The sequence below is a fragment of the Somniosus microcephalus genome, chromosome 7, assembly GCF_052327205.1.
Source record: "Somniosus microcephalus isolate GS21.2 chromosome 7, FLI_Smic_1.0, whole genome shotgun sequence".
Taxonomy (NCBI): domain Eukaryota; kingdom Metazoa; phylum Chordata; class Chondrichthyes; order Squaliformes; family Somniosidae; genus Somniosus; species Somniosus microcephalus.
In genome coordinates, this window is record NC_140993.1 from 267126889 (window position 1) to 267152345 (window position 25457).

General features: G+C 46.9%; 1 protein-coding gene and 1 long non-coding RNA gene across 3 annotated transcripts in view; one reads left to right on the forward strand and one right to left on the reverse strand.

Moving 5' to 3' along the window:
- LOC147115306 (uncharacterized) overlaps positions 1-25457 on the forward strand; it is an 85001-nt gene that overhangs the window by 39441 nt on the left and 20103 nt on the right. The gene's annotated exons all lie outside the window — the stretch shown is intronic.
- tbx20 (T-box transcription factor 20) overlaps positions 8884-25457 on the reverse strand; it is a 34402-nt gene continuing 17828 nt past the window's right edge. For both annotated transcript variants that reach the window (XM_085993735.1, XM_085993732.1), the window contains exons 7-8: positions 16178-16290; positions 8884-10493 (exon numbers count right to left, since the gene is read on the reverse strand). In XM_085993735.1, the coding sequence (XP_085849861.1) occupies positions 10153-10493; positions 16178-16290 (454 nt within the window). In that variant the 3' untranslated portion in view covers positions 8884-10152. The remainder of the gene's footprint in view (positions 10494-16177; positions 16291-25457) is intronic.

Sequence of the window (25457 nt, forward strand, 5' to 3'; positions counted from 1 at the left end):
CATTCCCTAACCTTTCCCACTCTACCCTGGGGTTCCCCATGTCTTTGCTTAACTTTCAGAGCCACCACCACCTATCCAGGGGAATGTTCCCTTTACAGGTCAAACATATTCTTTTGCCCACGGTGACGCTAATCCTTGGGGTGACGATTCGTATCCTCGGGCACTGGAGGGAGGCCTCCCCATACGTGAAGCCGGTCTCGCTAGAATACTGGGTTGAATTGGATCCCAGCCATCCCGGTCAGCTCCCCTCGTGGACATACGAGGTGATTTCATCCGCCTTCCGTAGACCACTTCCATCGTGTGCTAGGGGCGCTCTCTTCCCCGAGCATCCAAAGATATGATGGGCCTCGACATCGCCCCTTCTCGCAAGGCTCAGCCCGAATAGGGCGAGCAGGATTATTCCTCTGTACATTTCGAAAATTCTGAAAAAGACATAAAAGCATCTTGCCAGGTTCCCTGGAGGCTCCCTGGCTCGGGGGAAGTGTGATCGGGTCCCGCGACCTCGGCTCACGTAGACAACACTCTGGAACGGTTCCATACTTAAAACCTATACACTACCAGTTCCTTGCCTAGAATTAAATTAAAAACACCCTAACTTAATCCTCTATACACATTACTTAAAATTATACTACCTAAACTATATGCATCCGCTGCCCGTCTCCGGGCGGCCAGCCTAATCCCTGTTTGGGCTGCTACAGGCTTCTCCTGTGGCGTGGCTGCACTGATCTCTACTCCTGGTCCCTCGCAGCTTATGGCTGCTGGCTGGGGACCTCTGTCTCTCGGCTTCTCTCTGACACGGGAGACCGTCCTTTTTAACTGAAGAGCCGGTGACCATACTTTTCTGGGCTGGGGTGTCCGAGGGGACCTTCTAGGGACGGTTGCGGTGGGGTTTTCTTGGTGGGTGGACCTTTGGCTCGGACGTCTGTGGGTTTTCCACGACCGCTGGCTGGGGGTCCTCTCCCTCAGGTTTCGCCTCTCCCAAACTTGGGCTGAGGGCAGGTAACCTTTCGCCGCCTGTTGCAGCAGGCTGTGAGTCTCCGCCCCCAGGTTCCAAACATGACTCGGGGGCGGGATTCTCGCGCTCGGACTCCTCCCCATCTGAATCCCAGAGGATGGGGGGAGTGTCCTGAACGGTGGGCGGAATGGCTCCTCCCCTGACACAAGCCACAGCGCCTGCCTGTGCAGCCTGTGAGCTTGTACCCGCTGCGGGCTGAGGATCTCTATCCTCAGACCTTGTCCCAACTGGCTGCTCTTTCTTTTCGGGTTTAAACAACTTGCACTGGTCATGAACCATTTTAAAAACCCTTAGCTGACCCTCTAAACTGCCAGCCCTCGCTGTTAACTTAGCGTTCTCCTCCCTTAAAGCCTGCTCAACTAACTTAGCCTCCACAACCTGGCACCGAAGGTATTCCTCCATTTTACAGGAGGTCTCTTCCTGTGCGTGTCTTTCTGGGGGACACAGGTCGACAGGCTGCGCTGGCTCTAGTCATTGTGGGGAATCAAAGACGGCCGAGGGAACCACCACACCGGTGGTGGCTGCTATTTCCCCTTGGTTGGTCAGGAAGAAAGATCGTATCGACTCCAAGAGTGGCTCGATCGCAGCAGGAGGGATACCTGGCTCTGCCTTTTGGGCTGGGGCTGATGAATTATTTCCCTTATTCTCCTTCCAGGGATTCTTACAATCCTTACGCCAGTGGCCGTCCTTCCTGCACCCGTAACAGTTTAACTTAGTCTGGGAGGGACGGCTCCCCTCCTGGTGCCACTCTTTCTTACTCTGGCTCCCCGGTTTAACCTCATGGACTTTTCCCTTGGGTTGGGGCGTCTCGATACCCCTCATTTTTAAATGCTATCATGAGCTGGCGGATCACCGTTTCCTCGGTGGTCTGGGGGCAACTGGGGTCAAACCAGGCCGCAGTCTGGGCTCGGATTTGGGGCAGGCAGTTTGTCATTAGACAACGGAGCCAGTGAGTCAATTGGACTTGGTTCAGTAATGTCCGCGCTGGCATTCCGGGCATGCGCTCCAGTAGACTGGCCACAGCCTGTCTGCGAACGCCCGCGGGGACTCCCCTGGGAGCTGTACAGTTTTTTCCACCCGGGCGAACGGACTACCGTCATTGAGTCGCATGGCCTCCAATATCTCATTCCTCACATCCTCATAATCCTTCTGCCCCTTTTTACGTTCATCAGATAGGGTCTGGAGGAGATTACTCCCCAGAGAAAACAGCAGCATCTTAGCTTGCTCTGCGTCATCGCAGTCATTGACACACGCTGCCTGTTCTATCTCCCTGAAGTGCAGAGAGGGGTCTCCCTTTTCGGTGAGCTTGGGGATGTGGCTAGCCATGGCCCTGAGCTGTTGGGTGCCATGTGGCACCACAAACTGATTTTGAATGGCCCCTGAGTCCTCGTCATCAACGGGCGGGCCGTACCTCCGTTGTCGGAGTGGGTACACCGGTCCAGGTCCCGGCCTATCTAGCGGGGCCTGCTGTGCTTCCCCTACCACTTCATCCTCCACCCCCCCTTGCTGCCAGACCTCCTGAAAACTCGGAGCTATGGGTGGCGGCCGTGGGACCTCTGATTCCCTAGCCAACTTTGTCCTGGGTGCTGCCTGTGGGACGGTTCGGTTTGGGTTGCCGGTAAATTTCAACTGGCCCGCCTTCGGGCTGATGAGGCATATCATCCCCTTCGCCCTCGACAAGGCCATGCCCAAGCTTTCTATCTCCTCCCTACAGGGCCCGTGATCTGCCTCCTCGAACGCCCGGTCACAGGCTAGCTTATATGCTGCCTTTACCTCCCTTACTTTTTCCTCCTGCTCTTTTAATTTTTGGGTACGGTCGCAAATTGTGTCCTGCAGCCTTACCTCGCTGCCCCTCGCCTCTCTAACCTGGTATTCTAAGTGCTCCATCTTGCGCCTAGCGCTGGCTTTACTTTCAGCGGTCTGGTACTCCAGGCGCTCTACCCTTGCCTGATGTTCCCGTTGCACCTCGACGGCCCGGGCCTCCAGACACTCTACTTTTGCCTGGTGTTCCTTGGCCGTCTGCGCTCTTTCTTGGCTTAAAGCCTGAAGCGCCACTCGCACCTTCTCTTCTGCTGCAACCTTATCCTGCATTTCTAGGGCCAATTTCTTGAGCTTGGCAGCCTGTGCTGCTACAACCCTGTCCAGCACTAGGACCTGTTTCTTATAGCACATTAACCAGACTGCCTTTTCAATTGCCCTCTTATGCTGTTTACTCACCGTCCACTGGGCGGCGGCGTCTATGGGACGCTTGGCCTTTAACATAGCGCCCACCCATTTCTTGGCGATATTGACCTTTCTACACACATAAGTGGACAACCTCTCTTCCATTGCGGTTTCTCCCTCCACACCACTGTCTGTTATATCGCATACTGTCGCCGATGTCCTTGCCACGGTCGCCATTTCTGTAGGGGGTTTTGGTTTGGGGTTTGTGTCTGGCCAGTCAGGCATATCTGAGCTGCTCCAGCCCCGTGCGGTTCGAATCGCTTCCCCTCTGGTTCTGACCACCGGACTTATTACGAGCAGCGATATAAACAAAACGAGCCCAGTGGTTTGGTGCAAAGAAAACCAATGTTTATTAAAAATAGAGAAAAATAAACACTATACAGAGAAAATCACAATGTATGTAACACAATTACACTTAGCGCGGGAGGAGAAACGGACACATCGAGGGAAAATGACTAAAATGACAATTTTAGCAATCCCCTTAACTCCCACCCTTTACACCTATCTAAGTTGTCTTGCGATGGGCCAGAAAGTTTATGCTCACCAGTCTCGGATGTTAGAACGCCTGCTCCGTGCCCCGTTGCCTGCCGATGTCTTTAGGGTTTTCACCGCCCAGAGCAGAGATACCCCAGTGATTCAAAGGTAACTGTCGGTATCCTGCTTCCCTGGATGGGCTCTTCGTCGTCAATCTTCTTGATGGTAAGGCAGGGCACCGGAGTCTAGGCGAGAGAGAGAGAGAGAGAGATATGGCTTCCCGAGGGACTACTTATACCCCTTTCTGGGAGCCCTTATCACTCGCCAGATCAGCCTGTTTCTTTGTCTGACCTGGACGTGTTGAAGATGATACAAAGGAAAACGATCTGGGCCCATCGACCTGGATGGCCGGTTAATCGGTCTTTAAACGTCCCATAAGTGTTTTCCTTTGTGTAACTGGCCTTGTGATGGGGCCATTCCAGTTTTAATGCCCCGTTGATCGTTTCCAAACAGTGTTGAAGTCAGCTAACGAAGGTCTGAATGCAGCTATTACCCGTTGATTATCTGTGCAAACGGCCTTGATGGGTTTTAATCAGAGGCCCGAATGCCACTGTTTGCTTCTCATACATAAATGCAGAAGGCCTGTCTGCCTTCTAATTTCTGGAACATTCCTTCTTTGTCAGTCCAAACCTGAACTTTGCAGGCCTTGGCCATGAGGTTGACCGTAGCCATCTTGTTGGGCCCTGGAGCCCTGGATTTTAAACTCAGTCCAGCCAGGGTTTCTCCAATAAGCCAGAAGTAAATCTTCAGGGGAGACATGAAATTTGCGAATCCTCTAAATGTCAACTAAGGGAAAGTGATAGGGACATAGGAACAGGGGGCGGCCATTCAGCATTCAGCCCCTTTGAGCCTGTTTAACCATTCTATTAGATCATGACCTCAACTCCATTTACCCGCCTTTGCTCCATACCCCTTGATACCCTTACCCAACAAAAATCAATCGATCTCAGCCTTGAAAGCTGCAACTGACCCCCAGCATCCACGGCCTTTTGGGGGTAATGTGGCCGATGTTTACTCGTGGTGAACAGGATGATGCATTACTGTTGCCAGCTCTGGTTGGAAGTATTCCTGGAGTTCTCGTCACCTGACCCTCCCACCTCCACCCGCCTCGCCCCCCCACGCTCCCGTCATTGGTCGCCCGAAATGCCTAACCTCACGGTGCCCCGCCTTCCCACGCACATTGGAAAGCCAACAGGCTCTTAATTACCTGATTGGATGATGCTTATCTGTCAAACAGCCTTTTTATCCCGCCTCCAATATCTTTATCACTAATAAATGCTCAAAGAACGTGAAAAAAAACTCACAATTTAAAAAAAATTTCCCTCTGATTTTTCTCTGTGTTTGTGCTTGTGGCAGTATCCTGGAGATTAAACTTCAATTTCTGAAGACTCCAGGGCAATCCTGCAGGGCTGGCAACTCTAGGATGCACTTTTTTTTGTTAGGAGCATTAAACTATATTGTGCAGAATGTATTTTTATATCATAACGAGGGAAACGTTACTGTTTTGATAGTGTTAGTATAGAGATTGTCACCGTGCCAATACCAGAGGGTACAATTCTGACAGGCGAGAACATTCTCCCCAGTTTCAGCTGTGGCTCAGTGGGTAGCACACCTTCGCCTCTGAGTCAGAAGGTTGCGGGTTCAAGTCCCACTCCAGGGACTTGAGCACATCAAGCTAGGCTGACACTCCCAATGCAGTACTGAGGGAGTGCTGCACTGTCGGAGGTGCCGTCTTTCGGATGAGACGTTAAACCGAGGCCCCATCTGCTCTCTCAGGTGGACGTAAAAGATCCCCCGGCACTATTTCAAAGAAGAGCAGGGGAGTTATCCCTGGTGTCCTGGGGCCAATATTTATCCCTCAACCAACATAACAAAAACAGATGATCTGGTCATTATCACATTGCTGTTTGTGGGAGCTTGCTGTGAGCAAATTGGCTGCCATGTTTCCCACGTTACAACAGTGACTACACTTCAAAAAGTACTTCATTGACTGTAAAGTGCTTTGAGACGTCCGGTGGTCGTGAAAGGCGCTATATAAATGCAAGTCTTTCTTTCCCCGGTATGATCTACCAGGATCATTAAACATCCAGCAATCGTGCCTTATCTCTCCTGCACCCCCTCCCCTCCCCTTGACACTCCCCCCCACCCCGCAGCCCGCAAATCTACTTCTCGCACATCCTGTGTGAGATGTTCATCAGGAATCGTCCTGCATGGAAATGAGGGCCTGGAGCAGAATGGTAGGGTTCCCATGCTCTGGGTTGAGTTCCCGCCCAGGAAAAGTTCTGTCCATTTTCAGTGGGTATAAAAGCTAAGTATGTCTGTTAGATGAGACGTTAAACTGAGGCCCCATCTGCTCTCTCAGGTAGATGTAAAAGATCCCGCTGCACTATTTCGAAGAAGAGCAGGGGAGTTCTCCCCGGTGTCCTGAGGCCAATATTTATCCCTCAACCAACATCACTAAAACAGAAGATCTGGTCATTATCACATTGCAGTTTGTGGAACTTTGCTGTGTGCTAATTGTCTGCTGTGTTTTCCACATTACAACCATGACTACACTTCAAAAGTACTTCATTGGCTTTAGCACATCCTGGGGTCGTGTAAGGCGCTATAGAATTGCAACTCTTTCCTCCTTTTCTTGCGGGGGAGTTCTTGCGGGGAAGGGAGTTGTTACAGGTGACGGGGGAGGGGGGATTGCTTTATTTTTGGCTTTTTTAGGGGGGTGTATTTATGGGAAGGGCATTTCTGGAGGTTATCAGACCTTGGATAAGATGTTTACATAGATAAAAAGCCAGGTGGATCATCGTGTTTAAAATCACTGGGAAGCTGGCTGTAAGTGAAGCATTCACGGTCGATCAGCCAAAATAGGACAATCCTTAAAGAAGATTGGCTGTGTAAAGTTGATCCCAGAATTTAAGCTTTTACAGGAGCTCATGGAAGCAACACGGCATTGGAAATCTGTCAGATTGTTGTAGAAACCTAACTAGTTCACCAATGTCCTTTAGGGAAGGAAATCTGCCTATATGTGACCCCAGTCCCAAACCAAGATGGTTAACTGTTCTATGAAGTTGTCAAAATGAAACATTCTGAGGGTAACTAGGGATGGGCAATAAATGCTGGTCTTGCCAGCGATGCCCACATCCCAAGAATCAATAACTAAAACATAAGAATTTTGTACTGTTTGGGAAATTGATGTCAATTATTTATCGAAGTTGCTTCTATAGTGCCCCAATATTTAATATATAAAGTGACCCAAAATGGAAGGCAAATGACTTGGCTTGAGACCTGTGCTGCCCACCCACCATAATGCTACAGGTTGTATCTGTAGGCCCTGGCACACCTGCTTGGCAATGGCCAACAACTGCCTTTGCAGGCTTTGGTTCAGCAGGAGTCCTTTGCACACACTGCCATCTACTGCAAGGAGGATGGCAATGCAGGTTGCCTTTATCCTCCATTTTTCTGGCTGTGCATTTTTTTTTGCAGGGATCCCCTGCAATATCAGCCAATGTGCTGCCCCACAGATACATCCGCCAGTGACTTGTTGAGCATAGTCAACTCTCGGAGCTGTAACTCTGGCAGTGCCCACTGGAACTTCCACCTGCCCCTTGCACAGCCAGCAGGGGGACGAAACTGGGCCCGGTCCTGGGAGTGGAGGTGAGGATGATGGCGGGGGGGGGGGGCGGGGGTTGTGGGGGCTCGGCCTCCCGCTGCTGGGAATTCCCACTACTCTGCTTCAATCAGGGCATTACTGCAGGTCGATGACCTGAGATACACCAGTCTTCAGATTGCTGCAAGTGAGTCCCACTGTTGGAAGGGTCCAGGGGTGAGAAGCAGCCTGGATCCCGAGGACAGGAGAGTTTTTAAAACGACGCCTGGATCTCCTCTGCCCCTCCCCCCCCGCCCCGAGGGGTGCCAGATGGGTTGGGGGATGCTTGCCAACCTCTGCCCATTGGAGGAGGGTGCATGCTGCTGGATGTTCTGGTTGCATGGGGCAGGCGGGTGGTGAAGGTGTGGCCGCAGTGAAGTGGGCAAGTGCTGGTTAATGTCCTGCCAGCGAGCCCACAAACTCTTGGGGGGAGGGGGGGTGGTTCCAGGTGGGGGGGCTTCTCTGAGCGAGATGTAGATTTGAAATAACAACAGAAGATGCTGGAAAAACTCAGCAGGCCAGGCAACATCCGTGCAGAGAGAAAGAGAGTCAACGTTTCAGGTCAAAACCCTTCGTCAGGACTGAGAGAAAAAAAGCAGGAAATGAAACAGATTAAAAGGCCAGTTTGGGGGCTGGGAAATGGGGGAGGGGATGAAACAACAAAATGGAAGTGACATAAATGTAGATTTGAACGCTGACTCTGTACCAATATGTTTTCACATTGATTCACACCCACGCCAGTGTAGCTGCTTCCTGCAACGCTGGGAGAGTGAATCTGGCTTCAACTCAAATCAAAAGATTTCGGGATTCCTGGGAAGAACACCTTTTTAGTGAGATTTTTGTTAGGTAAGGGTATTCATGGTGACGGAACCGAGGCGGGGAGATGGAGTTAAGCTGCAGGTCAGCCTTGATCTAATTGAATGGCGGAACAGGATCGAGGGGCTGAATGGCCTCCTCCCAGTCCTATGAGCACAGAGAGTTTCCCATTCAATTTGCAGCCGGCTGCATGAGACCTTTGCATGGGAACTGCACCAGAGTCGTGCCATTCCGGCTCTCCTCTCGCCTTCTGTGCATCATAACTTGTGCTTACGAAGCGCGTTGCCAGGCTGTCTGTGCCAGGAGCCCACCTGAAATATGAACCAATCTTTTTCTCTCGGGTTCACTTTTATTTTTATTTCTGGCTCCGAGGTACCTCGCAGTAAGTTTGTTTAAAAAAAAAAGGTAAATGAGCAACTTAGGAGTACAAACTCTGGCTCAATGCCGTTGCTCTCAATGATCACAACTGAATGTCTGCGACTGTGCTTTGCACACTGTTTGACCCTGACAATAAGCTTTTCATTATTTTCAGGGGCAGGAGAAAATGAAAATCTCAAAAAATCAGGCCTCTCAAACCAGATAGGAGGCGCTGTTCCTGCTCCATATTAACACCCGTGGCACACTCCGAGAGAAAATCACACACACACACTGATACAGAGCAACGAGTTCATTTAGTGACTATACAGACATTGTCGTTTACAAATACTCAATTTTAATCTTAGGTTTCAAATATTACATTACATTGATATATCAGTTCCTGCAGAAATAAATATATTGCACTTTTAGAAAACAATTCTTAATAGATGTAACTCCACGATTTCTTTTGAATATAATCTAGTACATGAGGGAAAAACACAATATGGATTTTTTTCTAATACTTTTCTTTTTAAACAGAGTGAACATGCTCACAAAAATGGTACGACATTAAATGATGAATAGAGCAAGCTGCAGAGACTGTGAGTCGTTCTACTGGCACACACACACACACAATGTGCTGTATCCGAGATGTGGACTGCCTATTGTGACCCGCTGAGAGTCTTCAGTTTGTCAGGTGCAGGGTGTTGCAGGGCGCACACCGGCACAGCACACTCGGAATGCGGTCGCTGGTGCAGGCAATGTCCCGGGTCACTGGGGTTTGGTTACACCTGCCATACGGCAAGTCAATCTGCTCCAGTGCTCACAGACCAGTATAGTGCTTACAGTTCACTGACAGGCCATGGGATACTATTGGGATGAGCGGGTGGCGCTGTCCCATGGTTTGAACGGCTTCCCTCATCTGATTGCATCTTGTGATGATGCATTGTAGTTGCTGCAACTTAGCTAGCAACGGTGCGTTCTGGGAGTTGTGGTCCTGTTGCTGCAATGCGTTCTGGGAGTTGTGGTCCGGTTGCTGCAATGCATTCTGGGAGTTGTAGGCTGTTCGCTGAAATGCAATCTGGGAGTTGTGGTCCTGTTTGCTGCATTGTATTCTGGGAGTTGTCGTCCTGTTTGCTGCAATGCACCCTGGAAGTTGTAGTCCTGTTGCTGCAATGCATTCTGGGAGTTGTAGTCCTGTTTTGCTGCAATGTAATCTGGGAGTTGTAGTCCTGTTGCTTCAATGCATTTTGGGAGTTCTGTTGCTGCAATGTAACCTGGGAGTTGAAGTAACCTGTTGCTTCAATGCATTCTGGGGGTTTGTCATGTTGCAATGCATTCTGGGCATTGCAGTCCTGTTACTTCAATGCATTCTGGGGGTTTGTGCATGCAGTCCTGTTGCAGCAATGAATTCTGGGAGTTGTAGTTCTTTTTTTGGCGATGTCCTGCAGGAGCTGTTGCTTGATCTGTGCCTGTGAGTTATTGTTGGACGGCTTGTCCCAGATGCTCTGAGCATCTTTCCCAAATGCCACATTCCCTTGTGTGAAATGCATTTCTGCTGAGTCAATCATACAAAGTGAGTCATAACAGCCGAGGAGTGTCGCAGTCCCTGAATAGCAGCGTACGGTCCTTGCTGGAAATAGTGGTGGTATCTGGGCATGTGAAATGTAGGGAAGGCTGGTCCGCTTCCTTGCATGGAGCTTGCAATGGCCGATGGTGTCAGAGGCATTCCAATGCGGCTGTAGGGTGGGAGGGAGCCCTGGATGGGGTGAGGGATGGGTGGTGCGAGTGAGGCGGTGCTCGTAGCAATTGCAGTCAGGGACTGCGGGTGCTGGAAACCCGAGAAACTGGAGGAAGACGATACCCAGGTGCTCAGCGACAAGTTGTCTGAAGTTGTAAATGCCGATCCTGCCGAAGTAAAACGCAGAAACATAAAGCAGTGACGCTGATAGTGGTTGAAGTATACTTGTTCGTTCAGTCAGTACAGGAATCTGCTAATTTAGCGGAACATTTAATTCCTTGAATTACGAGGCTTTGTGTAAAAGGTCATTTACCAGTGAGAATATTGAATAAAATAACAATGACAAATTAATTAGTTTAGTAATGTGCTATTCTGTGCTTGATGTGTAATTTTCAGTATTGATCATTAGACAACATGACATTTAGTTTTGCTAAAATCTTTTGTGCATGTTGAATTTTATAAGGATGCTGCATTACTCAGTCTGTGCGCTCAATCTTCCACGTGGAGAGTAATTGGGGACTTGTAATTAATGCTAAAGTGGAACCGGTAGAAGGATGAGGTGATCATTCGCCCCGGCCAGCTTGCTCCAGCATTCAGGTCCTTTCTCCGCCATTTTGATCTTCTCCCTGCCCTAAGCCTAGATCCCACTGCTCTTTGCTGAATTAGAAGTTGATCCAATTCAATGGAGTCAGTATTTGCTAGGTCAAGAACCCCTACACACAAAGGATTTATGATTCAGTTATAACTTCCTCAGTTTGGTATGTTGGCCTTCATAGCAAGAGGGTTCGAGTACAAGAACAAGGATGTCTTGCTGCAGTTGTACAGGGCCTTGGTGAGACCGCACCTTGAGTATTGTGTGCAGTTTAGGTCACCTTACCTGAGGAAGGATGTTCTTGCCATGGAGGGAGTGCAGCAAAGATTCACCAGGCTGATACCTGGGATGCCAGGAATGACGTACGAGGAGAGATTGTGTCGATTGGGCTTATACTCACTGGAGTTTAGAAGATTATGGGGGGATCTCATCGAAACCTATAAAATTCTGTCAGGTCTGGACAGACTAGATGCAGAAAGGATGTTTCTGATGGCCGGGGAGTCCAGAACCAGGGGTCATAGTCTAAGGATAAGGGGTAAGCCATTTAGGACTGAAATGAGGAGGAATTTCTTCACCCAGAGAGTGGTGAACCTGTGGAATTCTCTGCCACAGAGGGCAGTGGAGGCCAGTTCATTAAATATATTCAAGAAAGAGTTGGATATATTTCTTGAGGCTAAAGGGATCAAGGGATATGGGGAGAAAGCAGGGACAGGGTACTGAATTTGGATGATCAGCCATGATCTCATTGAATGGCGGAGCAGGCTCAAGGGGCCGAATGGCCTATTCCTGCTCCTATCTTCTATGTTCTATGTTTCTGCTCCTTTAGTTTAGAGACTTGGATCATATTTGACTCAATTAGCAGCAGCAGCACTCTCCCGAGTCAGAAAGTTTGAATCTCACTCCAGGATTTGAGGCCATTATCTGGGCTGACTCTCAGTGCAGTACTGAGGGAAGACTACCCTTTGACAAACCTGTCTTTCTTGGGTCCATAGTGGATGGCCTCACACTTCTCCACATTGAACTCCATCTGCCACAGTTTTGCAAAAGGGTAGATAGTGTCAGGTACCCATATATTAAAAAAAATCAGTGCTTTCATTGCAGAAGGCATTGATGTTATTAGTGTACAACAACTGAGAGAGTGTGCTAAGCCAGGAAATGTAGAGAATTACCAAAATCCTAACAGATGGATAGACATGCGATGACCTCAGGGGTCCTCTGGGCTCCCCTCATTGGCCTGGAGACCCTAGTTTGACCCTAGCATTATAACTGCTCACAATCACACTCATTTCTCAGTGCGAATAGACTTTTCCATGGTCCCAGAAAGAACGCTGCTCCAAGACGGAATGGCCAGTAGGACAGAATCATAGGGAGAGACGCCTCCCTGTCAGTTGGATAGCTTCAGTGGGGAAAATGGCTGCAAATGCAATATCCACCATCTTTGTTGCCCGGTTTCACATACTTTATGATTACTGAACTGGTCCGTTGGAAGCGGTACAGTGATCTGGGTCAGATTGCCAAATCTACTGTATTGGGGTAAATTTGGGAACTGTGCATTGGTGAGTTTCCAGGTCAGCCCAGGACATTCTCTACTGCTGGGAAGGTCCGATAACTCAGTACAGGCGGTACAAGACACCAGCCTGTCTGCGGCCAGGACCCAAAAGAGTGGCACAGACTATATCTAATGCAGCCAGTAATTAGATGAAAGACACTCTGTGAAACCTACAGCCCAGGAGGGTTAACATCCGCACTGATAGGGCAGGAAAAGACCAGCTGGTCCATCTAGCCTGCTCCACACCATGGTGACAGCATCACGACAAAACACTCCTTACCCAGGTCAGTTATCATCTATTTGAGAGAGCCATGTAGTATAAAAGGAGAGTGTAACAGTGCTGTTACTATCACACAAGTTCAATAAAAGAATTAAATTACTAAGTTGAGGGAATATTTTTTAATAATTCATTTGGAATGCAAAAATATTGCAAATCTAAAATGATTATCAACCAAATTAAAGAACTTTAATTCCAGCGGAAGGCTCTGCTAATTACTAAAGAGCAGATTTTGTTATAAAATAGCGTTCCTTAAATACTTTCTGGACAGACTGAGGTTTTTGATGAAATCTGGAGCCCGATGTAGAAAATCGGACAATACATTTTTTGATGCCTTAACTAATCGCTGGATTGAAATCCTTCATGGTGTTTGGGCTAATGTAATCACTCTGCTACCTTTCCAGATTCAGTGTTGTTATTAATAATGACATCTCTAATTAGAGGGGTTTGTCTAGAAACTATGAAAATATTTCTTTAAATGTAACAGCACAGAGTTGGGTATTTTCCTGCTTTGGTGCTGTCATTTGGACACATTTCAATTCTCCCAGTCTGAGACCCGAGGGATTCTAGAGGAGTTGTTCGATGGTGATGTCTGGGGTATCATGTTTCAGCTTTGCAAGCTGTGTAGAGTTATTCAGTAAATGGTGTGACACCACCTCGCACTCGCTGCAAGTGTAATTACAACCATGCAAACCATGGATTGCCGGGCAACTTTTAAAGCCTTTTAATATTAGTCCCTTCGATTTTGTTAATAAAATTTAACCAACATTCAGAAGCCGGTGAGCAGAGCTCTGGATTACAAGCATTTGAGGGACTCTGTTTGCCATGCCCAGAGAACGGTGCGGGACTGGCAGTATAACTGGGGTCTGCTTGCTCGGCAGCAGGTACCAGACTCAAACATGTACCTGCAGTGTAACTGCACCCTCACATGTCGCTCACTCAGGCCTCCAAGATCTAAATTATTAACGGACTATTGTAATTATATCACAGCACTGACAAACTCTATCGCAAATAGTTAGAACTTAATTGTATGTTACAGTTTTCTTTTTGTAAACTCTGTTTGCATGTTTAAAGAGCATCAGTCGTGCACCTACATAACCCAACTTTAATTGTTGCTATTTCACGCATAAAGCTAAACCAATCAATGTCTAGATTTTTAAAAGTGTGACACCTATCTCACACTATCTAAAGCAGTAAGCAGCACAATCTGTAATGTAATGTCGGAAATAGTTGACTGCTGAACACAATTCTTTGCTGTTTAAGCTTTCTCTCTGTCTGTGACAGATTAGCAGAAATTAGCTACAAGTGCCCTCCTGGGTCATTGCACCAAGACGCCTCTTACACGCTGATAGCTATTATTATAATTATATTACCTGCTAAGGTGTGTTTCAAGAAGTTGAAATCGTATTAAATCAAATTCAAACCGGCCTCAATTATCATTTTTACAGAAACATTTAGTGACATAATATTCGCAGTTGCTAACCTCTCAAATATAAATGATCTTGGATTTATATACCTTTCACATCCTCAGGACATCCCAAAGCATTTCAATGAATTATTTTTGACATTGGCCAAGACCCTTCTCCCTGCTCTTATTCAAATAGTGCCATGGGACTGCTTACGCCCACCTGAACAAGTAGATAGGCCCTTAGTGTAACATCTTGTCCAAAAGACGGCACCTCTGACAGTGCAGCACTTCCTCAGTATGGCACTGGAGTGATGGCCCAGTCCCTGGAGTGGGGCTTGAATCCATGAAGTGCTGAGAGCACTGAGCCAAGCTAACACTGCCATATGTCGGCATGGGATATGGGAAGGTTGTTACTAAAAGTCTCCATTGACCCCCAGTTCTAGCTCTGAAAGAACCGTACCCCAGAAATTTAAAGCGACGTGTAGCTATTTTGATGAATACAATTAATCTATTTATTTTTCAAAGGGATGCACACAAAAAACTGGCATCTGGTGCATTGGAGATAAAAAGACTTCATTAATTGCCTTCTGCTTATATTTATTTTGAATGATTTTGCACTATGTTACCAAAAGTGTTGATTTCCCCAGGTATTCTACGGAGAATGAGAATGCAGGTTGACTGTTTAGGTGTTGTTAGATTAGATCAAATGTTGTATGGTGCATTGTCCCGAGCAATGTTCCCTCTAATTTTTTTTGGGTGTGTGGTCCCTTTAAGTGGCCCATTCAAATTTTCACGCATGCGCAGTTTCTCCCATTTAAAAGTCGGCGAGCGGCCCGCGCAGGACCTCCAGACTGCTGCACGGCCGCTCGCCTTAGCGGGAACTTTGGTGCTGAGGGACGGTGTAGCTCCGAGGATTCAACTGGCTTTGGGATTAAATTGGGTAGAGCTAAGATGGGGGGAAAGCAAATCAGCAGTCAATGGAAAAGACAATCGGGCAGGTATAAAACGGGCTGATGATCCTTTATCACCCATTTTGTGCTACTGTCAAAGACCAATTTCACCCGCTTTGTGTCTAAACTATGCTTATGGATGAGAGTTTCCTCCTTCCGCCTGGTTCTACATGAAATGGTTTGAGCCGCCTCATTCCTAGAAAGGTGAGTCCAGAGCACAGGATGCCCCCAAGGACGGCTGGGTGTGGGAAATGGAGGGATTGGTTGTAAAAACACAATGGAACAGAAATTCTTCACTCCATTTATAATGGCATAATTAATGTATTCCTGTAGGTTTCCACTGCTGGGTAATTATAGTGAAATTAGGAACAAGATCTTTGGTGGGATTTGAACGTGGCTCCGGATCATTAGGCCAAGCTTCTGGATTACTAGTCCAGTAACATAACCACTATGCTACCGTACCCCTGTTACCTAATGATTGCATTTCTCACCCTGATCTGAGTGCAAAAATTTACCCAAAAATAACATAAGGTAACACAGAATTTGAAGTAATACTCTCAGGAAGGAGAGCTCCATTGGGTTCACACACACAGGTTCTAAACTCTGTACTGTGGCTCAGTGGATAGCACGCTTGCCTTCTAAGTCAGAAGGCTGTGGGTTCACAGTCCCCACTCTAGAGACTTGAGCACAATATTTAGGCTGACACTCCTAGTGCAGTACTGAAGGAGTGCAGCACTGTCGGAGGTACTGTGTCATTCAGATGAGATATTAAACCGAGGCTCAGTCTACCCTCTCGGGTGGAAGTAAAAGATCCCATGGCTCATTTCGAAGAAGAGCAGGGGAGTTATCCCTGATGTCCTGGTCAATATTTATCCTTCAACCAATATCACTAAAACAGATTATCTGGTCATTATCACATTGCTGTTTGTGGGAGCTTGCTGTGTGCAAATTGGCTGCTGCGTTTCCTACATTACAACAGTGACTACATTTCAAAAGTACTTCATTGGCTGTAAAGCACTTTAGTTCGTCCTGAGATCGTGAAAGGCGCTATATAAATGCAAGACTTTCTTTGTACCTCTGGTCTGTGCTGCTTGGCTCTCGTCTCCCAGACCATCATCGTCTCCTCCGTAGGTCCGGATCGGTGACCGTGCGTAGGTGTGTTTCTGGATTAAATTCTCCACACTTTCTCTGCAGTACAGGAGAGTTAGTGTTAACGTGTGAAACTCGACAGATACCCTGTATCAGTAGATGTCCGATAAATACCTGGCCAGCACTGGATTGATTACCTTATCGATTTTCACTTCATGACTGGCGAGATTGTATTACTCATGAGCTGTACGGGCTACACTGAGTTACCCTGCCTTGCTCAGTGAGTAAAAAATCAATCAGCAATGTGAAATTAATTTATCTGACCAGTGCACTGTAAAGTTTGAGCAGGATGTCTGGTGATTTCTGCTCACTGTTTTGGTTATTTATTCAACATTCTGTTTTCTCTGTTTATTACTGCTTTGCATGCCTTCCTATCTATATGCAATATTTTAAAGCCACTCTTCATTCGCTTTACATATTTTGTCATTTTGAAACCCCCCCCCCAGAGCTGCCTCCTCTCAATCAGCTGTTCCTCCTTGTTTGGCATCATCTGCAAACTTGACCAGTTTGCATTCGGCAAGTTGTCAGTGATGTAAGAAAACTACTAGGCACTTGGTCTCAGCGTTAAAGCTTTAATCAACTGTTTTACAACATGGAGATCTAATTGTGTCCTTCACGAGTTCCTGTTAAAGAATGTCCTGAGCAAGCTGGGCCCATGCCCGAGTATTTATACTCTCCCTGGACAGCGCCACCAGCAGGCCACCCAGTATTATTTCATAAGTCATTCCCACATGAATGACCAGATTCCTGTCAGTCAGTGTGAAGAGAGAGGGAGTCGGCATTCCAACACTTCCCCCGAACAGCACTGGCTCAGATAGTTTACAGAACTTCATATTAAAAAAAGGATTGGTGTTTACTTACAGATCAGTGACTGGGTTATGATTATAATAACAACAATGAAAGATTAAATATCTTTTTTTCTAACCCCAGTAATGATTTCATGGGCAACCAAATTAATAAATTCAAGACCTTAGAATAAACAGGTTAAAAATAATGGATCTTTTCTCATTTTAAATCCTGTGGTGATAATTCATAGAATCATAGAAGGAGGACATTCGGCCCATCGTGCCAGTGCCAGCTCTTTGAAAGAGCGATCCAATTAGTCCCACATCCCCTGCTCGGTCCCCATAGCCCTGCAAATGTTTCCCTTTCAAGTATATATACAATTCCCTTTTGAAAGTTGCTATTGAATCTGCTTCCATCCACCCTTTTGCATTCCAGATCACAACAACTCGCTATGTAAAAAAATGTATTTAATCGCATTTGTTTTGTATCCTGACTACTGGCCTAGCCGACTTTTTAAACCCGGCTCATAATTGAACCCGTGACGCCGAATCCCTTCTGGAAAAATAAAAACTGAAATACAGACACAAACATCGACAAATATCAAAACACAGACCTCAGGCCAAGATACGGGAATATTTGGACAAATCTGTCCTGCATCTGGCAATGATTTCTTCGCTATGTCCACGTTAATTGTGTCTATTCTTGTTTTTAAACACAGATGCCCCAGAGTTATTCCATGTTTACACCTGTTATTCCGTGTTTACACCTGTTATTCCCGGTCTAGCCTGGAGATATTCCCGGTCTAGCCCGGAGATATTCCCCGTCTACCCCGGAGTTATTCCCCGGCTACCCTGGGGTTGTTCCCTGTCTACCCCGGAGTTATTCCGTGTTTGCACGCAGTGTCTGATCAGTGCCAGTCTCGGGAGAATGTTGTGTAAATACTCTGAGAAAGCCAGACATTTAGCACCAGCGAACACTGGCACTGATTTCGCAGCACACACCCTGGTTACATGAATAGTTCATTATTCGGATGGTGTAAATTAAATGATTGGGGAGGTAATAGGATTGAATGATCACAGTATCCCAGTGATGGAGAAACTCGGAATATCTCGTCTGCATTTACAGTCGCCCATAATTCATCAACTCAAACTTGTGTTAAAAACATTCACTCTGTCAGTTCACATATTAGTTCTGTCAAAGTGAACTTGTATTTTATATCTGAGTGCTTGGCTTATATAAAAAAAATCCTATACAAGCCAAAACCTCGGACCTGAATTTGCCAGAGGGACATTCCCAGTCTACAGATCAAGGTTTGTAATTGAAATTGCAGTTATTAAATGGGTGTATTTCCATTGTTTTTCTGATAATATCTATCCAGTTCTCCTGTTAAAAACCTGCATTGGTCCCGGTTCTAAAGCGGTTCTTAAAAGGAGCCAGCGGCCCGCTCTCGGGGAAAGTGCAGTGGCTGTCGAGTTCTGATTTAAATGTGTTTTATCTCCGGGGTCGGGGCTGAGACGGGTCTGTGTGTGCCGCAGCTTTCAATCAGTTACGGGGAGAATCGAATTACTGGGCTGTTTGTCCCAGTAACTGGCTGTAAACTAATCACATCTCCACCGGTCTCTGAGGAGCCATCGATCACATCCAATCCTCCCGCTGAACAGTGTTCAGACAAATGAGACTTTTAAACACTGGCCCAGCAGTTACAAAGCTGCACTCCCATTTCTACCCTTCGCTACCTTCAACCAAGTACTTTTCGTCTCGCTTTTTAAAGACAACACATTTATCAGGAATCAAAAGGGAAGTAAATGTAATTTTCAGGGTCCCCCCCCCCCCGTCTTGTAAACAGCTTGGAATTCGCAGTAATAGGATTTCAGGAAGGTTTCTATCCCCCTCTGCTGGTTTTTAAAAAATTCATTCTCGGGATGTGGGCGTCGCTGGCAAGGCCAGCATTTATTGCCCATCCCTAATTACCCTTGAGAAGGTGGGGGTGAGCCACCTTCTTGAACCGCTGCAGTCCGTGTGGTGAAGGTGCTCCCACAGTGCCGTTAGGGAGGGAGGGAGGTCCATGATTTTGACCCAGCGACGATGAAGGATTGGCGATATACTGCTAAGTCAGGATGGTGTGTGGCTTGGAGGGGAACTTGGAGGTGGTGGTGTTCCCATGCGCCTGCTGCCCTTGTCCTTCTAGGTGGAAGAGGTCGTGGGTTTGGGAGGTGCTGCTGAAGAAGCCTTGGCGAGTTGCTGCAGTGCATCTTGTAGATGGTACACACTGCAGCCACGGTGCGCCGGTGGTGGAAGGAGTGAATGTTTAAGGTGGTAGATGGGGTGCCAATCAAGTGGGCTGCTTTGTCTTGGATGGTGTCGAGCTTCTTGAGTGTTGTTGGAGCTGCACTCATCCAGGCAAGTGGAGAGTATTCCATTACACTCCTTACTTGTGCCTTGTAGATGGTGGAAAGGCTTTGGGGAGTCAGGAGGTGAGACACTCGCCGCAGAATACCCAGCCTCTGACCTGCTCATGTTGCCACAGTATTTTTGTGGCTGGTCCAGTTAAGTTTCTGGTCAATGGTGACCCCCAGGATGTTGGTGGTGGGGGATTCGGTGATGGTAATGCTGTTGAATGTCAAGGGGCGGTGGTTAGACTCTCTCGTTGGAGATAGTCATTGCCTGGCACTTGTGTGGCGCGAATGTTACCTGCCACTCATCAGCCCATTATTGCATAGAATTGTGGGATTTTTTTAAAGACAGACTCGCATGTTTCGAAAGCCAACATAGACCACCTGAAAACTGAGAGCGTGATAAAAAGGGACACGGAAATGGGGCGGGCTTTGCAGAAAGAGAATGGGGAGACTTGGATCCATGTTTGTAGGTTTGTACAGAAGGCGTAGAATCACAGATACCTTGTTCACAGATCTCAGCTGATTTCACAGGTACACCGACTGTACACTGTCTACATCAGACAGGCCCGATAGTGTCTGACACTGTGTCTATATATACACACAACAGTGTATGTGTGTGTGCAGGATTGTGTGTGTATACAGGGTTGTGTGTGTGTGTGTATACAGGGTTGTGTGTGTGTATACAGGGGTGTGTGTGTATACGGGGGGGGGGTGTATGCAGGGGTGTGTGTATACAGGGTTGTGTGTGTGTGTATACAGGGTTGTTTGTGTGTGTGTGTATACAGGGTTGTTTGTGTGTGTGTGTATACAGGGTTGTTTGTGTGTATACAGGGTTTGTGTGTATACAGGGTTGTGTGTGTGTGTGTATACAGGGGTGTGTGTGTATACAGGGTTGTGTGTGTGTGTACAGGGTTGTGTGTGTATACAAGGTTGTGTGTGTATACAGGGTTGTGTGTGTGTATACAGGGTTGTGTGTGTGTGTACAGGGTTGTGTGTGTATACAAGGTTGTGTGTGTATACAGGGTTGTGTGTGTGGATACAGGGTTGTGTGTGTGTATACAGGGTTGTGTGTGTGTACACAGGGTTGTGTGTGTATACAGGGTTGTGTGTGTGTATACAGGGGTGTGTGTGTATACGGGGGGGGGTGTATGCAGGGGTGTGTGTATACAGGGTTGTGTGTGTGTGTGTGTGTGTATACAGGGTTGTTTGTGTGTGTGTGTATACAGGGTTGTTTGTGTGTGTGTGTATACAGGGTTGTTTGTGTGTATACAGGGTTTGTGTGTATACAGGGTTGTGTGTGTGTGTATACAGGGTTGTTTGTGTGTGTGTGTATACAGGGTTGTTTGTGTGTATACAGGGTTTGTGTGTATACAGGGTTGTGTGTGTGTGTATACAGGGTTGTGTGTGTGTGTGTATACAGGGGTGTGTGTATACAGGGTTGTGTGTGTGTGTACAGGGTTGTGTGTGTATACAAGGTTGTGTGTGTATACAGGGTTGTGTGTGTGGATACAGGGTTGTGTGTGTGTATACAGGGTTGTGTGTGTGTACACAGGGTTGTGTGTGTATACAGGGTTGTGTGTGTGTACACAGGGTTGTGTGTGTATACAGGGTTGTGTGTGTGTGTGTATACAGGGTTGTGTGTGTGTGTGTGTGTATACAGGGTTGTGTGTGTGTGTGTGTATACAGGGTTGTGTGTGTGTATACGGGGGGGTGTATACGGGGGGGGGTGTGTGTATACAGGGTTGTGTGTGTGTGTATACAGGGTTGTGTGTGTGTATACAGCGTTGTGTGTGTGTGTATACAGGGTTGTGTGTGTGTATACAGGGTTGTGTGTGTGTGTGTATACAGGGGTGTGTGTGTGTGTGTGTATACAGGGTTGTGTGTGTGTATACAGGGTTGTGTGTGTGTGTGTGTATACAGGGTTGTGTGTGTGTGTATACAGGGTGTGTGTGTATACAGGGTTGTGTGTGTGTGTATACAGGGTTGTGTGTGTGTGTATATACAGGGTTGGGTGTGTGTGTGTGTGTGTATATACAGGGTTTGGGTGTGTGTGTGTGTATACAGGGTTGTGTGTGTGTGTATACAGGGTTGTGTGTGTATACAGGGTTGTGTGTGTATACAGGGTTGTGTGTGTGCGTGTGTGTATACAGGGTTGTGTGTGTGTGTGTGTATACAGGGTTGTGTGTGTATACAGGGTTGTGTGTGTGTATACAGGGTTGTGTGTGTGTGTGTGTATACAGGGTTGTGTGTGTGTGTGTGTACACAAGGTTGTGTGTGTGTGTGTATACAGGGTTGTGTGTGTGTGTGTATACAGGGTTGTGTGTGTGTGTATACAGGGTTGTGTGTGTGTGTGTGTATATACAGGGTTGTGTGTGTGTGTGTCTGTATACAGGGTTGTGTGTGTGTGTATACAGGGTTGTGTGTGTGTATACAGGGTTGTGTGTGTGTATATACAGGGTTGTGTGTGTGTATACAGGGTTGTGTGTGTGTGTGTGTATACAGGGTTGTGTGTGTGTGTGTGTATACAGGGTTGTGTGTGTGTGTGTGTATACAGGTGTGTGTGTGTGTGTGTGTGTATACAGGGTTGTGTGTGTGTATACAGGGTTGTGTGCGTGTGTGTGTGTGTGTGTATACAGGGTTGTGTGTGTATACAGGGTTGTGTGTGTGTGTGTGTATAAAGGGTTGTGTGTGTGTGTGTGTGTGTGTGTATACAGGGTTTTGTGTGTGTGTGTGTATACAGGGTTTTGTGTGTGTGTGTGTATACAGGGTTGTGTGTGTGTGTGTATATAGGGTTGTGTGTGTGTGTGTATACCGGGTTGTGTGTGTGTGTGTATATATACACAGGGTTTTGTGTGTGTGTATATATATATACAGGGTTGTGTGTGTGTGTATACAGGGTTGTGTGTGTGTGTGTATACAGGGTTGTGTGTGTGTGTGTATACAGGGTTGTGTGTGTGTGTGTGTATACAGGGTTGTGTGTGTGTGTGTGTATACAGGGTTGTGTGTGTGTGTGTGTATACAGGGTTGTGTGTGTGTGTGTATACAGGGTTTTGTGTGTGTGTGTATACAGGGTTGTGTGTGTGTGTGTATACAGGGTTGTGTGTGTGTGTGTGTATACAGGGTTGTGTGTGTGTGTATACAGGGTTGTGTGTGTGTGTGTACAGGGTTGTGTGTGTGTGTGTGTATACAGGGTTGTGTGTGTGTGTATACAGGGTTGTGTGTGTGTGTGTACAGGGTTGTGTGTGTGTGTGTGTATATACAGGGTTGTGTGTGTGTATACAGGGTTGTGTGTGTGTGTGTATACAGGGTTGTGTGTGTGTGTGTTTATACAGGGTTGTGTGTGTGTGTGTGTATACAGGGTTGTGTGTGTGTGTGTGTATACAGGGTTGTGTGTGTGTGTGTATACAGGGTTGTGTGTGTGTGTGTGTATACAGGGTTGTGTGTGTGTGTGTGTATACAGGGTTGTGTGTGTGTATACAGGGTTGTGTGTGTGTGTGTATACAGGGTTGTGTGTGTGTGTGTATACAGGGTTGTGTGTGTGTGTATACAGGGTTGTGTGTGTGTGTGTATACAGGGTTGTGTGTGTGTATACAGGGTTGTGTGTGTGTGTGTATACAGGGTTGTGTGTGTGTGTGTATACAGGGTTGTGTGTGTGTGTGTATACAGGGTTGTGTGTGTGTGTGTATACAGGGTTGTGTGTGTGTGTGTATACAGGGTTGTGTGTGTGTGTGTGTATACAGGGTTGTGTGTGTGTGTGTGTATACAGGGTTGTGTGTGTGTGTGTGTATACAGGGTTGTGTGTGTGTGTGTGTATACAGGGTTTTGTGTGTGTGTGTATACAGGGTTGTGTGTGTGTGTGTGTATACAGGGTTGTGTGTGTGTGTATACAGGGTTGTGTGTGTGTGTGTACAGGGTTGTGTGTGTGTGTGTGTATATACAGGGTTGTGTGTGTGTATACAGGGTTGTGTGTGTGTGTGTATACAGGGTTGTGTGTGTGTGTGTGTATACAGGGTTGTGTGTGTGTGTGTGTGTATACAGGGTTGTGTGTGTGTGTGTGTATACAGGGTTGTGTGTGTGTATACAGGGTTGTGTGTGTGTATACAGGGTTGTGTGTGTGTGTGTATACAGGGTTGTGTGTGTGTGTGTATACAGGGTTGTGTGTGTGTGTGTATACAGGGTTGTGTGTGTGTATACAGGGTTGTGTGTGTGTGTGTATACAGGGTTGTGTGTGTGTGTGTATACAGGGTTGTGTGTGTGTGTATACAGGGTTGTGTGTGTGTGTGTATACAGGGTTGTGTGGGTGTGTGTGTATACAGGGTTGTGTGTGTGTGTGTATACAGGGTTGTGTGTGTGTGTGTATACAGGGTTGTGTGTGTGTGTATACAGGGTTGTGTGTGTGTGTGTGTATACAGGGTTGTGTGTGTGTGTGTATACAGGGTTGTGTGTGTGTACAAGGTTGTGTGTGTGTGTGTGTATACAGGGTTGGGTGTGTGTGTGTATATACAGGGTTGTGTGTGTGTGTATATAAAGGGTTGTGTGTGTATATACAGGGTTGTGTGTGTGTGTATATATACAGGGTGTTGTGTGTGTGTGTGTGTGTATACAGGGTTGTGTGTGTGTGTGTATACAGGGTTGTGTGTGTGTGTGTATACAGGGTTGTGTGTGTGTATACAGGGTTGTGTGTGTGTGTGTATACAGGGTTGTGTGTGTGTATACAGGGTTGTGTGTGTGTGTGTATACAGGGTTGTGTGTGTGTGTATACAGGTGTGTGTGTGTATACGGGGGGGGTGTATACAGGGTTGTGTGTGTGTGTGTATACAGGGTTGTGTGGGTGTGTGTGTGTGTGTGTATACAGGGTTGTGTGTGTGTGTGTATACAGGGTTGTGTGTGTGTATACAGGGTTGTGTGTGTGTATACAGGGTTGTGTGTGTGTATACAGGGTTGTGTGTGTGTATACAGGGTTGTGTGTGTGTGTGTGTGTGTATATACAGGGTTGTGTGTGTGTGTATATACAGGGTTGTGTGTGTGTGTATATACAGGGTTGTGTGTGTGTGTATATACAGGGTTGTGTGTGTGTATACACAGGGTTGTGTGTGTGTGTATACAGGGTTGTGTGTGTGTATATACACAGGGTTGTGTGTGTGTGTATACAGGGTTGTGTGTGTGTGTATATATACAGGGTGTTGTGTGTGTGTGTATATATATATATACAGGGTTGTGTGTGTGTGTGTATACAGGGTTGTGTGTGTGTGTATACAGGGTTGTGTGTGTGTGTATACAGGGTTGTGTGTGTGTGTATACAGGGTTGTGTGTGTGTGTATACAGGGTTGTGTGTGTGTATACAGGGTTGTGTGTGTGTGTATACAGGGTTGTGTGTGTGTGTGTGTATACAGGGTTGTGTGTGTGTGTGTGTATACAGGGTTTGTGTGTGTGTATACAGGGTTGTGTGTGTGTGTTTGTGTATACAGGGGTGTGTGTGTGTATACAGGGTTGTGTGTGTGTGTGTGTGTATACAGGGTTGTGTGTGTATACAGGGTTGTGTGTGTATATACACAGGGTTGTGTGTGTGTGTATATATATATATACACACAGGGTTGTGTGTGTGTGTATACAGGGTTGTGTGTGTGTGTGTATACAGGGTTGTGTGTGTGTGTGTATACAGGGTTGTGTGTGTATACAGAGTTGTGTGTGTGTGTGTGTGTATACAGGGTTGTGTGTGTGTGTATACAGGGTTGTGTGTGTATACAGGGTTGTGTGTGTGTGTGTATACAGGGTTGTGTGTGTATACAGGGTTGTGTGTGTGTGAATACAGGGTTGTGTGTGTGTGTATACAGGGTTGTGTGTGTATATACACAGGGTTGTGTGTGTGTGTGTATACAGGGTTGTGTGTGTGTGTATACAGGGTTGTGTGTGTGTGTATACAGGGTTGTGTGTGTGTGTATACAGGGTTGCGTGTGTGTGTGTATACAGGGTTGCGTGTGTGTATATATACAGGGTTGCGCGTGTGTGTATATACAGGGTTGC